This window comes from Neodiprion pinetum, unplaced genomic scaffold (genome assembly GCF_021155775.2).
Source record: "Neodiprion pinetum isolate iyNeoPine1 unplaced genomic scaffold, iyNeoPine1.2 ptg000103l, whole genome shotgun sequence".
In the NCBI taxonomy this organism is placed as follows: Eukaryota; Metazoa; Arthropoda; class Insecta; order Hymenoptera; family Diprionidae; genus Neodiprion; species Neodiprion pinetum.
Window position 1 is genome coordinate 20,698 of NW_027184489.1, and position 15,152 is coordinate 35,849.

At 55.1% G+C, this 15,152-nt stretch overlaps 1 protein-coding gene across 1 annotated transcript; it reads left to right on the forward strand.

The window, feature by feature from the left end:
• Positions 1-12,492: 12,492 nt before the first annotated feature.
• Positions 12,493-14,868, forward strand: LOC138191346 (caldesmon-like). Its single transcript, XM_069138045.1, has one exon. The coding sequence runs from the start codon at positions 12,493-12,495 to the stop codon at positions 14,866-14,868; it is 2,376 nt and encodes a 791-aa protein (XP_068994146.1).
• Positions 14,869-15,152: the final 284 nt, after the last annotated feature.

The window sequence follows — 15,152 nt, forward strand, 5'->3', positions numbered from 1 at the left end:
CCATCGCCTCCGATCAACTCTGGGACGACGCGCATTGCCTTTCGCTCGACTGTGACCGTGCCCAACACGAGTCCTCACTGCCTCCGATCGACTCCGGAACGACGCGCATCGCCTTTTGCTCGACTGTGACTCTGCCTGATACGAGTCCCCACTGCCTCTGATCGACTCTGGGACGACGCGCATTGCCTTTTGCTTGACTGTTACCGTGCTTAACACGCGTCCCCACAGCCTCTGATCAACCGCAAGAGGCCATCCAACGCCTCCTGCTCCACTCTGACGATGCTCGTGTCGACTTCACATTGCCCATGATCGACTCTGGGACGACGCGCTTTGCCTTTTGCTCGACTGTGACCGTGCTTACCACGAGTCCCCACGGCCTCTGATCGACTGCGGGACGACGCGCTTCGCCTTTTGCTCGACTGTGACCGTGTCTCACACGAGTCCTCACCGCCACCGATCGACTGCGGGAGGCCATCCGACGCCTCCAGCTCCACTCTGACGATGCTCGTGTCGACTCCACATCGCCACCGATCGACTCGGGGACGACGCGCGTTGCCTTTTGCACGACTGTAACCGTGCTTAACACGAGTCCCCACGGCCTCTGATCGACTGCGGGACGACGCGCATTGCCTTTCGCTCGACTGTAACCGTGCTCATCACATAACCCCACTGCCTCCGATCGACTCTGGAACGACGCGCATTGCCTTATGCTCGACTGTGACCGTGCCTAACACGTGTCCCCACGGCCTTTAATCGTCTGCGGGACGACGTGCGTTGCCCTTTGCTCGACCGTGACCGTGCTTTACACGAATCCCCACCGCCGACGATCGACTGCGGGAGGCCATCCAACGCCTTCTGCTCCACTCTGACGATGCTCGTGTCGACTCCACATCGCCACCGATCGACTCTGGGACGACGCGCGTTGCCTTTTGCTCAACTGTGACCGTGCTTAACACGAGTCCCCACGACCTCTGATCGGCTGCGGGACGACGCACACTGCCTTTTGCTCGACCGTGACCGCGTTTCACACAGGTCCTCACCGCCACCGATCGACTGCGGGAGGCCTTCCAACGCCTCCTGCTCCACTCTGACGATGCACGTGTCGACTCCACATTGCCACCGATCGACTCTGGGACGACGCGCGTTGCCTTTTGCTCGACTGTGACTGTGCTGAACAAACGTCCCCACTGCCTCCAATAGACTCCGGAACGACGCGCATTGCCTGTTGCTCGACTGTGACCGTGCCCAACCAGTGTCCCCACCGCCTTCAATCGACTCTAAGACGACGCGCATTGCCTTGTGCTCGACTGTAACTGCGCCTAACGCGAGTCCCCACTGCCTCTAATCGACTCTGGGACGACGCGCATTGCCTTTTGCTTGACTGTTACCGTGCCCAACACGTGTCCCCACAGCCTTCAATCGACTCTAAGACGACGCGCATTGCCTTGTGCTCGACTGTGACTGCGCCTAACGCGAGTCCCCACTGCCTCTGATCGACTCTGGGACGACGCGCATTGCCTTTTGCTTGACTGTTACCGTGCCCAACACGTGTCCCCACAGCCTCTGATCAACCGCGGGAGGCCATTTAATGCCTCCTGCTCTACTCTGTCAATGCTCGTGTCGACTCCACATTGCCACCGATCGACTCTGGGACGACGCGCGTTGCCTTTTGCTCGACTGTGACTGTGCTGAACAAACGTCCCCACTGCCTCCAATAGACTCTGGAACGACGCGCATTGCCTGTTGCTCGACTGTGACCGTGCCCAACCAGTGTCCCCACTGCCTTTAATCGACTCTAAGACGACGCGCATTGCCTTGTGCTCGACTGTGACCGCGCCTAACGCGAGTCCCCACTGCCTCTGATCGACTCTGGGACGACGCGCATTGCCTTTTGCTTGACTGTTACCGTGCCCAACACGTGTCCCCACAGCCTCTGATCAACCGCGGGAGGCCATCCAATGTCTCCTGCTCCACTCTGTCAATGCTCGTGTCGACTCCACATTGCCGCTGATCGACTCTGAGACGACGCGCATTGCCTTTTGCTCGACTGTGACCGTGCTCAACCAGTGTCCCCACTGCCTCTGATCGACTCTGGGACGACGCGCGTTGCCTTTTGCTCAACTGTGACTGTGCTCAACACGAGTCCCTACGGCCTCTGATCGACTGCGGGACGTCGCGCATTGCCTTTTGCTCGACTGTGACCGTGCCTAACACGAGTTCTCACTGCCTCCAATCGACTCTGGGACGACGCGCCTTGCCTTTTGCTCGACTGTGACCATGACCAACACGTGTCCCCACTGCCTCTGATCGACCCTGGAACGACACGCATTGCCCTTTGCTCGACTGTGACACTGCCTAATACGAGTCCCTGCCGCTTCCAATCGACTTAGGGACGACGCGCATTGCCTTCCGCTCGACTGTGACCGTGCCCAACGCGTGTCTTCCCCGCCCTCATAAGACTCTGGAACGACGCGCATTGCTTTTTGATCAACTGTAACCGTGCCCAACGCGTGTCCACACGGCCTTGAATCGAAAGCTCGAGGCTATTCAACGCCTCCTGCTCCACTCTGACGATGCTCGTGTCGAGTCCCTATCGCTGATAATCGACTTGTAGTCGACGCGTTCCGCCTTTCGCTCGGTTGAATAGCCTCCCGCAGTCGATTCGTGACCGTGATGATACGACTGAGGCACGGTTACAGTCGATCGTGAGGCCATGCGCGTGGTATCAGACAAGATCTGCAGCAGTGTGGACTTGACACGAGCAACGTCTGAGTGGACCGGGAAACGTTGGAGGGCCTCCCGCGGTCGATCAGAGGCCGTGAGAACACGAGTTGGGGACGGTCACAGTCGTTCGTGAGGCATTGCGCGTGGTACCAGACACGATCAGTGGCAGTGTGGACTTGACACGAGCAACGTCAGAGTGGAGCGGGAGACGATAAAGGGCGACTTGCAGTCGGTTTGCAGCCGTGGGAACGCGTGTTAGGCTCAGGTCACAGTCGAGCAAAAGGCAATGCGCGTCGTCCCGGAGTCGATGGGAGGCGGTAAGGACTCGACAAGAGCATTGTGACAGTGAGGCAGGAGGCGTTGGAGAGCCACTGGCTGTCGATCTAAGGCCGTAAGGACACGAGTTAATCACGGTCACAGTCAATCAAGAGGTAATGCGCGTCGTCCCAAACGCGATCAGTAGCAGTTTGGACATGATGCGAGCGTCGTCAGAGTGGAGCTGGAGACGTTGGAGAGCCACCGGCTGTCGATCTGAGGCCGTGGGGACACGAGTTAGGCACGGTCACAGTCGATCAAGAGGTAATGCGCGTCGTCCCGAACGCGATCAGTAGCAGTTTGGACATGATGCGAGCATCGTCAGAGTGGAGCTGGAGACGTTGGAGGGCCTCCCGCAGTCAATCTGAGGCCGTGGGGACGCGAGTGAGGCACGGCCACAGTCGATCAAGAGGTAATGCGCGTCGTCCCAGACACGATCAGTGGCAGTTTGGCCTTGATGCGAGCATCGTCAGAGTGAACCTGGAGACGTTGGAGGGCCTCCCGCAGTCGATCTGAGGCCGCGAGAACACGTTTTGGGGACGGTCATAGTCGATCGGGAGGCAATGCCCGTCGTCCCAGACACGATCAGTGGCAGTGTGGACATGATACGAGCATCGTCAGAGTGGAGCGGGAGACGATGGAGGGCGTCCCGCAGTCGATCTGAAGCCGTGGGGACGCGTGATAGGCTCAGTCACAGTCGAGAGAAAGGCGACTCTAAGACGACGCGCATTGCCTTGTGCGCGACTGTGACCGTGCCTAACACGAGTCGCCACTGCCTTCGATCGACTCTGGGACGTCGCGCGTTGCCTTGTGCTCGACTGTGACCGTGCCTAACGCGAGTCCCCACTGCCTCTGATCGACTCTGAGACGACGCGCATTGCCTTTTGCTCGACTGTGACCGTGCCTCACACGAGTCCCCACTGCCACCGATCGACATCGGGAGGCCATCCATCGCCTCCTGCTCCACTCTGTCGATGCTCGTGTCAAGTCCACTTTGCCACCGACCGACTCTGGCACGACGCGCATTGCCTATTGCTTGACTGTGACCGTGCCTCACACGAGTCCCCACTGCCACCGATCGACATCGGGAGGCCATCCAACGCCTCCTGCTCCACTCTGTCGATGCTCGTGTCAAGTCCACTTTGCCACCGATCGACTCTGGCACGACGCGCATTGCCTTTTGCTTGACTGTTACCGTGCTCAACACGCGTCCCCACAGCCTCTGATCACCCGCAAGAGGCCATCCAACGCCTCCTGCTCCACTCTGACGATGCTCGTGTCGACTTCACATTGCCACCGATCGACTCTGGGACGACGCGCTTTGCCTTTTGCTAGACTGTGACCGTGCTTACCACGAGTCCCCACGGCCTCTGATCGACTGCGGGACGACGCGCTTTGCCTTTTGCTCGACTGTGACCGTGTCTCACACGAGTCCTCACCGCCACCGATCAAATGCGGGAGGCCATCCAACGCCTCCTGCTCCACTCTGACGATGCTCGTGTCGACTCCACATCGCCACCGATCGACTCGGGGACGACGCGCGTTGCCTTTTGCTCGACTGTAACCGTGCTTAACACGGGTCCCCACGGCCTCTGATCGACTGCGGGACGACGCGCATTGCCTTTCGCTCGACTGTAACCGTGCTCAACACATAACCCCACTGCCTCCGATCGACTCTGAAACGACGCGCATTGCCTTATGCTCGACTGTGACCGTGCCTCACACGTGTCCCCACGGCTTTTAATCGACTGCGGGACGACGCGCGTTGCCCTTTGCTCGACCGTGACCGTGCTTCACACGAGTCCCCACCGCCTACGATCGACTGCGGGAGGCCATCCAACGCCTTCTGCTCCACTCTGACGATGCTCGTGTCGACTCCACATCGCCACCGATCGACTCTGGGACGACGCGCGTTGCCTTTTGCTCGACTGTGACCGTGCTTAACACGAGTCCCCACGACCTCTGATCGACTGCGGGACGACGCGCACTGCCTTTTGCTCGACCGTGACCGCGTTTCACACGAGTCCTCACCGCCACCGATCGACTGCGGGAGGCCATCCAACGCTTCCTGGTCCACTCTGACGATGCTCGTGTCGACTCCACATTACCACCGATCGACTCTGGGACGACGCGCGTTGCCTTTTGCTCGACTGGGACAGTGCTAAACAAACGTCCCCACTGCCTCCAATGGACTCTGGAACGACGCGCATTGCCTGTTGCTCGACTGTGACCGTGCCCAACCAGTGTCCCCACTGCCTTCGATCGACTCTGGAACGACGCGCATTGCCTTTTGCTCGACTGTGACCGTGACTAACACAAGTCATTACTGCCTCCAATCGAATCTTGGACTACGCGCATTGCCTTTTGCTCGACTGAGACCGTGCCCAACACGAGTCCCCACTGCCTCCAATCGACTCCGGAACGACGCGCATTGCCTTTTGCTCGACCGTGACTCTGCCTAATACGAGTACCCACCGCCTCTAATCAACTCTGGGACGACGCGCATTGCCTTTCGCTTGACTGTTACCGTGCCCAACGCGCGTCCCCACAGCCTCTGATCTACCGCGGGAGGCCATCCAACGCCTCCTGCTCCACTCTGACGATGCTCGTGTCGACTCCACATCGCCACCGATCGACTCCGAGACGACGCGCGTTGCCTTTTGCTCGACTGTGACCGTGCTTAACACGGTTCCCCACGGCCTTTGATCGACTCCGACACAACGCGCATTGCCTTCTGCTCGACTGTGACCGTGCCTTACACGGGTCCCCACGGCCTCTGATCGACTGCGGGACGACGCGCATTGCCTTTTGCTCGACTGTGACCGTGCCTAACACAAGTCATTACTGCCTCCAATCGAATCTTGGACTACGCGCATTGCCTTTTGCTCGACTGAGACCGTGCCCAACACGAGTCCCCACTGCCTCCAATCGACTCCGGAACGACGCGCATTGCCTTTTGCTCGACCGTGACTCTGCCTAATACGAGTACCCACCGCCTCTAATCAACTCTGGGACGACGCGCATTGCCTTTTGCTTGACTGTTACCGTGCCCAACGCGCGTCCCCACAGCCTCTGATCTACCGCGGGAGGCCATCCAACGCCTCCTGCTCCACTCTGACGATGCTCGTGTCGACTCCACATCGCCACCGATCGACTCTGGGACGACGCGCGTTGCCTTTTGCTCGACTGAGACTGCGCCCAACACGTGTCCCCACTGCCTCTGATCGACTCCGGAACGACGCGCATTGCCTTTTGCTTGACTGTGACTCTGCCTAATACAAGTCCCCACTGCCTCTGATCGACTGCGGGACGACGCGCTTCGCCTTTTGCTCGACTGTGACCGTGTCTCACACGAGTCCTCACCGCCACCGATCAAATGCGGGTGGCCATCCAACGCCTCCTGCTCCACTCAGACGATGCTCGTGTCGACTCCACATCGCCACCGATCGACTCTGGGACGACGCGCGTTGCCTTTTGCTCGACTGAGACTGCGCCCAACACGTGTCCCCACTGCCTCTGATCGACTCCGGAACGACGCGCATTGCCTTTTGCTTGACTGTGACTCTGCCTAATACAAGTCCCCACTGCCTCTGATCGACTCCGGAACGACGCGCATTGCCTTTTGCTCGACTGTGACCGTGACCAATACGAGTCCCTGCTGCCTCCAATCGACTTTGGGACGACGCGCATTGCCTTCCGCTCGACTGTGACCGTGCCCAACGCGTGTCCACCCCGCCTCCAATAGACTCTTGAACCACGCGCATTGCCTTTTGCTTAACTGTAACCGTGCCCCACGCGTGTCCACACGGCCTTGAATCGACAGCTAGAGGCTATTCAACGCCTCTTGCTCTACTCTGACAATGCTCGTGTCGAGTCCTCACTGCTACCGATCGACTTGTAGTCGACGCGTTCCGCCTTCCGCTCGGTTGAATAGCCTCCCGCAGTCGATTTGTCACCCTGATGATACGACTGAGGCACGGTTACAGTCGATCGTGAGGCAATGCGCGTGGTACCAGACAATATCAGCGGCAGTGTGGACTTAACACGAGCAACGTCAGAGTGGACTGGGACGCGTTGGATGGCCTCCCGTAGTCGATCCGAGGCCGTGGGGACACGAGTTAGGCACGGTCACAGTCAATCGAGAGGTAATGCGCGTCGTCCCAGACACGATCAGTGGCAGTCTGGCCATGATGCGAGCATCGTCAGCGTGGAGCTGGAGACGTTGGAGGGCCTCCCGCGGTCGATCAGAGGCCGTGAAGACACGAGTTGGAGACAGTCACAGTCGTTCGTGAGGCATTGCCCGTGGTACCAGACACGATCAGTGGCAGTGTGGACTTGACACGAGCAACGTCAGAGTGGAGCGGGAGACGATAAAGGGCGACCCGCAGTCGGTTTGCAGCCGTGGGGACGCGTGTTAGGCTCAGTCACAGTCGAGCAAAAGGCGACTCTAAGACGACGCGTGTTGCCTTGTGCGCGACTGTGACCGTGCCTAACACGAGTCCCCACTGCCTCTGATCGACTCTGAGACGACGCGCATTGCCTTTTGCTCGACTGTGACCGTGCCTCACACGAGTCCCCACTGCCACCGATCGACATCGGGAGGCCATCCAACGCCTCCTGCTCCACTCTGTCGATGCTCGTGTCAAGTCCACTTTGCCACTGATCGACTCTGGCACGACGCGCATTGCCTATTGCTTGACTGTGACCGTACCTAACACGAGTCCCCATCGCCTCCGATCAACTCTGGGACGACGCGCATTGCCTTTTGCTCGACTGTGACCGTGCCCAACACGAGTCCCCACTGCCTCCGATCGACTCCGGAACGACGCGCATCGCCTTTAGCTCGACTGTGACTCTGCCTAATACGAGTCCCCACTGCCTCTGATCGACTCTGGGACGACGCGCATTGCCTTTTGCTTGACTGTTACTGTGCTCAACACGCGTCCTCACAGCCTCTGATCAACCGCAAGAGGCCATCCAACGCCTCCTGCTCCACTCTGACGATGCTCGTGTCGACTTCACATCGCCACCGATCGACTCTGGGACGACGCGCTTCGCCTTTTGCTAAACTGTGACCGTGCTTACCACGAGTCCCCACGGCCTCTGATCGACTGCGGGACGACGCGCTTTGCCTTTTGCTCGACTGTGACCGTGTCTCACACGAGTCCTCACCGCCACCTATCAAATGCGGGTGGCCATCCAACGCCTCCTGCCCCACTCTGACGATGCTCGTGTCGACTCCACATCGCCACCGATCGACTCGGGGACGACGCGCGTTGCCTTTTGCTCGACTGTAACCGTGCTTAACACGAGTCCCCACGGCCTCTGATCGACTGCGATAAGACGCGCATTGCCTTTCGCTCGACTGTAACCGTGCTCATCACATAACCCCACTGCCTCCGATCGACTCTGAAACGACGCGCATTGCCTTATGCTCGACTGTGACCGTGCCTAACACGTGTCCCCACGGCCTTTAATCGACTGCGGGACGACGTGCGTTGCCCTTTGCTCGACCGTGACCGTGCTTCACACGAGTCCCCACCGCCAACGATCGTCTGCGGGAGGCCATCCCACGCCTCCTGCTCCACTCTGACGATGCTCGTGTCGACTCCACATCGCCACCGATCGACTCGGGGACGACGCGCGTTGCCTTTTGCTCGACTGTAACCGTGCTTAACACGAGTCCCCACGGCCTCTGATCGACTGCGATACGACGCGCATTGCCTTTCGCTCGACTGTAACCGTGCTCATCACATAACCCCACTGCCTCCGATTGACTCTGAAACGACGCGCATTGCCTTATGCTCGACTGTGACCGTGCCTAACACGTGTCCCCACGGCCTTTAATCGACTGCGAGACGACGTGCGTTGCCCTTTGCTCGACCGTGACCGTGCTTCACACGAGTCCCCACCGCCAACGATTGACTGCGGGAGGCCATCCAACGCCTTCTGCTCCACTCTGACGATGCTCGTGTCGACTCCACATTGCCACCGATCGACTCTGGGACGACGCGCGTTGCCTTTTGCTTGACTGAGACCGTGCTTAACACGAGTCCCCACGGCCTCTGATCGACTGCGGGACGACGCGCATTGCCTTTTGCTCGACCGTGACCGTGCCTCACACAAGTCCCCACCGCCAACGATCGACTGCGTGTGGCCTTCCAACGCCTCCGGCTCCACTCTGACGATGCTCGTGCCAAGTCCACTTTGCCTTCGATCGACTCGGGGACGACGCGCATTGCCTTTTGCTCAACTGTGACCGTGCCTAACACAAGTCATTACTGCCTTCAATCGAATCTAGGACTACGCGCATTGCCTTTTGCTCGACTGAGACCGTGCCCAACACGAGTCCCCACTGCCTCCGATCGACTCCGGAACGACGCGCATTGCCTTTTGCTCGACCGTGACTCTGCCTAATACGAGTCCCCACTGCCTCTAATCGACTCTGGGACGACGCGCATTGCCTTTTGCTTGACTGTCACCGTGCCCAACGCGCGTCCCCACAGCCTCTGATCAACCGCGGGAGGCCATCCAACGCCTCCTGCTCCACTCTGACGATGCTCGTGTCGACTCCACATTGCCACCGATCGACTCTGGGACGACGCGCGTTGCCTTTTGCTCGACCGAGACCGCGCCCAACACGTGTCCCCACTGCCTCTGATCGACTCCGGAACGACGCGCATTGCCTTTTGCTTGACTGTGACTCTGCCTAATACAAGTCCCCACTGCCTCTGATCGACTCTGGAACGACGCGCATTGCCTTTTGCTCGACTGTGACCGTGACCAATACGAGTCCCTGCTGCCTCCAATCGACTTTGGGACGACGCGCATTGCCTTCCGCTCGACTGTGATGTGACGTCCCCGGAAGAACGTCTACCATATATATATTTTTCCTATTATCATACTAAAACTGTTGCTCTCTTACCTCGAGTATACTACTATTAGCATAACACATACTTGTATTATACCTAAGATATAGGAATACATTATAATATCTCATAAGCGAAGAGCAAGGCAACATGGGGTACCCGGCAGAAAGCACCAGGCAGCAAGCCATATTCACAGTCGTGCTAAGAGGCCGCCATCTTGGCTCGCCCGCTCATCATATACTACACTATGAGAAATACACGCACATCGCGCTATTTAGGAATGTACACATACATATGCATACTCATAATTATCATGCCGTCTTATTACGAATGATAAAATAAACGATATAATAAACAATCGTATAAACTTACCCATAAATATAATATACTCATATATGTATTACATAAAAGGAGTACACGTCATCGACGCGCAAAAGGGAAACCTTATCCCTTCATCCGAAATACGCCTTCAGCAGGCCTACGTGACATTCCGCACGTCCAGCGCTCGACCACGTGCACTTCTTAGGAATAACCACATTTGTTAGAATAAATAAATAACTGTAACCAGAGCGGCCAGCGGGACTCGAAGCACTTAAACAAAGGTTCGTAGGCGAACCCTAACATAAACACCCGCTGAGCGTTCATCCTAGTAAAGATAAGATTTTGCATAGTTAAGATACGCTCTAGACTAAACAGCCCCGGACCTCGGTACAATGAACAGACGGAAGCAATAAATCGCCCAAGTACCGAGAAGCACTTAAGAGGAAACATCGACACGGCGATCCGATACCCGAGGAGAAACTGAGCCAAGCAATTCCAGCCCAGGCCGACGGACCGACGCCAACTCAGAACAAAGGCCAAGGGTCGAGCGGGAAAAACCTGTTCTACTCGACCCCCATAAACAGGGATGAAAGCCAGACCCGCACTTAGCCAGGGACCGGTTTACAACAGGGCCATAAACCAGACAACCCTCACAGCATGACGTCAGGCCCCAAACACGTGCAAGCAGGCAGGCAGCGACAAGTCGGCGCCGGACCCCGAACACGTGCACGCAGGCAGGCAGCAACAGGTCGGACCTAACGGGACTCCGCCAACAAAGAGCCGCATTCCAAGGCTCTGACGTCACGCGCGCCTACGTGACACCGAGCGCGTCAAGGCAGGCCAGCAGCGCGCGCACCATCGCCCCGCGCATGCGCACCAGGACACTCGAGAGCTGAGACGGTCGACGCTTCGCACCCTGGACATCACTTCTCATCCGCGCTTCAAGCAGACCAGTCGAGTTCTTGTAAATCTCTACGAGTTACACAGTTAGCTTGCACGTTTAGAACTTGTACACATTCGCTAGTTCTTGTAAATCTCTACGAGTCGCACAGTTGACTTGCACGTTTAGAACTAGTATACATTCGCTATAGCTTAAGCGCTCTGTTTAACGTAAACTCTTAATATACGCGACTAGAATACTAAACATTGTACCTTTTTCGAATTATCTGTAACAATATACTAAACACATAGATTTATTTCATCGAGTTCTCATTTCTTGAACCTAAAACTAGAGTCAGTGAATAACCCAAGGTAATTCCCTTTTACCCACATTAACATTGGTTGTTAGCGGAGACGCTGACTTAATTAAGCTTGTAAAACTAGCTTTTCCAAGTTAATTAACTCCCACCCCTTTCTATATCGGTAGATGTCAAAGTCCAGTAAACGTCACGGTCGTAAGAATAGACATCGCGCAGGCCGACGACTACAGGCTAAGAAGCAAGCTATATTACAAGCCAGAATCAAACGTATCAACGGTCCAGTAGAGATCCTTCCGATCTATACACAACCTAGCTCTAACGAAGAATCGGGCTCTTTCTCGTCGCACGCATCCAGCCAACCCAAGGTTGACCACCCGTTCTCAACTCACGGGGTAGAACGTGAAGTCATACAGACGGTTACTAGAGTCAGCGAGGGGCTGTTATACGAGCAAATCGACATTAGGAGGAAGCTGTTCCCTGTACCAACCGTATACGACTGGGTAGAAGAGCCGGAAGTTATCGACCTGGACTCCGAACCAGAGACCATCTACCTCGACTAAAGGTAAGACGCTCATTTACGTTACCCCATATCATCCTAAACGACGAATATAATCCATAGCGGGGGCCCGGGTCCCTCAAATAAAACAGGGCTCCGTTATTGCAGTGTCGCTCCGCGTGCGTCAACGTTAAGAATTGTTTTTTTTTGTTGACTAGTGCGTCTGGGACGTCACAGGCAATAAAATTTCTGGTGGCAGCGGTGGGATTCGTTTAAAAATTGATTTTGTTAAAATCCGAATTCAACTAAAAATAATCGGTGCGAGTTATTAAAGACGAGATCCGCGAAAGTAGCAAAGACAGTGAACCGAACTTCGCAACACACGCGTAACGGGAGTAGCAAGAAAACTCACCTCAGCCGCAAAGAACGCGATCGGGACGAACGCACAAACTACGGACGGAATCGTGAAATAACGCTCGACAAATACAATAAAAGCGAATCACACGGGGACTCCACACGCTCGAGATTATTTCTATAAATAGGATAAAGATTCACACGCGAAACCAATATGCCTATCGAAACTAGAACAGGTAGCAAAAAGGAAAGCGGCGCATCAGTAGATGATAGCTTACAACTTAAATATACGGAGACCGATATAGAATTCATAAAACAGGAGGTTTCCAATAAGGAAAAGAGGCTCCAAAAAGAAAAAGAAGCGTTAGAGGAACGTCAAGCAGAAATAGATAAGAAGTCAAAACATCTTAGCGAACAATTCAGACAACAAGAAGCTGAATTAGAGAAAAAACAGCGCGCGATTGAATCGAGTAAAGACGCGGGGTTATCCGAAGAAGTTCAAAAGAAACTTGCCAGGCTCGCCGAGCTCGAGGCGAAAGAAATCGCGAACGCAAATACAAAAACGCAGCGGCACAACCCGACCGAGGGCCCCGCGCAAGACGTACCACATCCTACACAGCCAACAAAAGGCATAGTAGAAGAAATCAAATATCCTACGCAGTTCAAAACGAGCAAGGTAGACGATTCTAAAAATCCTGCACAGCTCTCCGCGAGCGTGACAGACGTTAAAATTAGGGACACTAACGAAGCGACGGGCCGTTCGAAAATGGATGAACCGCGGTTAGGTCCTGTAGAGGACACACAGCTGTCCGAACTTCTCCGTAAGAAGGCAGAAATAGATCGGGAAGTACAACTTCTCGTAGCGCAAAATTCACGCGGCACAGATAGGGCAGTTACCCAAAGCATAGAATTAGCCACAGACGCTACATTTAAGGAACCCGGTCCAGTGTGTACGCGGAGTAAGGATGAATTAAGGTTAGAAGCAGAAATTCTGCACTTCAAAAAGAAGGCAGAAAGAAAGAAAGGCGACTTAAGAAAATCCGTGGCGCCTCAAAAACCTAACCCTGTGGACAGTTACCGCCCTGATCCACTCAGCAGAGGAGCGATTGGTAGAAACGCCCTCAATTCAGAAAATGATCACATTTCAATAAAGTCAGTGGTTTCCGTCCCAACTGACGATGAAGATTTGAATTTAGAAGCAGAAGCGTTAGCTAGAGAAGCGTTGATCAGACGCATTCAAAAAGAGAACCGCGAGAAACTCAAAAATCTACGCGGAGGAATAGCAGGTCCGGACCTGGGACCTCAAGAATTAGGTGAGCCAGGCGTGCCGGAAGAATTAGTCCTCGATAAGGACTTAGAAATACGATTACGCGAGCAAGAGATTTGGGAGCGCGAATTAGAATTGCAGGAGCAAGAACTCGCGTACCAGGCCGCGTTAGCAGATCCGTACCGGGAGAGAAGGAGGAAATTAGCTGAGCGCGAGGAACAGTTAAAGAAAAGGGAGCAGGCCCTGAAGGATAAGATCTCGGGAATCACCCGCCCCCAAGTTACTCAAGTCGTTAACGCCGAGCAGGCACCCGTTCCTCCTACTCTGCCGTTAGCGGAGCAATCCATATCGGTTAAAGACGCGTTAGCGGTAGTCCCAAAATTTGACGGGAAAAACATCACCGTAATGCAGTTTAATCGGGCGTGCAAGAGGGCACTCGAGATGGTAACACCCAGCTTGGAGGGGTACCTCACGCGCCTCATCAGAAGCAAGCTCGCCGATCGAGCATACGCAGTAATCGAAGACGAGAGTTTTGCAACCCTGCAAGGACTCTTGGATAAACTCACGGAAGTATTCGCGCCCATTAGATCCGCGAATCATTACCGTGGAGAGCTTGGTCAGCTGTATAAATACGCTGATGAACACGTGCTAGATTACATAGGGAGAACCCGCGACATAAAAACGGGATTAATAGAAGCGGAACGAAGAAAGAACCGCGAGCTAACCAATGCAGAGATAATCAGGTTAGATGAGGAAGTCTGCGAGGCATTTGTCGGCGGACTACCGAGCGACTGCCGGAATGCAGTATTGATCAAAGGTTACTCCAACCTGAAGACAGCCTACGAAAGGGCTATAGATGCCAGCAAGGCATTAGAATTAGATAGAGATCGGGCTAGGAGCCGCGGCGCGAGCAGGGCCGAGAGTAATAACGCAGAGCCGTGTAAACATTGCGGCCGTAGTAATCACCTAACCGATCAGTGCCGAGCGATTAGGAGACCCGCGGTAAGCAGACCCGTGGAAAATAGAGAATCGTGTACGCTGTGCGGGCGGTCGACCCACAGCACAGCAAATTGTTACAAAAACAAACCGCCGTCGAGCCAACAGTCGACAGCGCGAAATACCAACGTAGTCGAATGTAGCTACTGCAAGAGCATAGGACATTCATACAACGAATGCCGTAAACGTAGATACCATGAAACAATTAGCCGAAACAACTCGGGAAACGGAGCAGGGCCCTCGGGGAACACTGGCAGCCCCCGAGTAACAAGGGCCAATGCCATAGAGACAGAGGAGGTGGAAACAGGTCCATCTGCCTCTACTTAAAAGGAAAAATACCTACAGTAAACTTAGATTCCAAAGATACGAAAACCGCAATAGACTTCATGATAGATACGGGAGCGGAGGCCAATATCGTAAAGGCCTCTAATGTAAAGGACTTTCGTAAAGTGAACCCCAAGAGGCGTATCACTATTATAGGAATAGGAGACGTACCACACTATAGTTTAGGAGCAACGGAATTGGAAATGTTTGGTTTCAAAACGGATTTTCACGTAGTTGAGAATACCTTTCCCATCAAAAGTGACGGTATCCTAGGGTCAGCTTTCCTT

Excerpts from the sequence above, each read along its gene's own strand:
- LOC138191346 (XM_069138045.1), top strand. The coding sequence starts at position 12,493 with ATGCCTATCGAAACTAGAACAGGTAGCAAAAAGGAAAGCGGCGCATCA.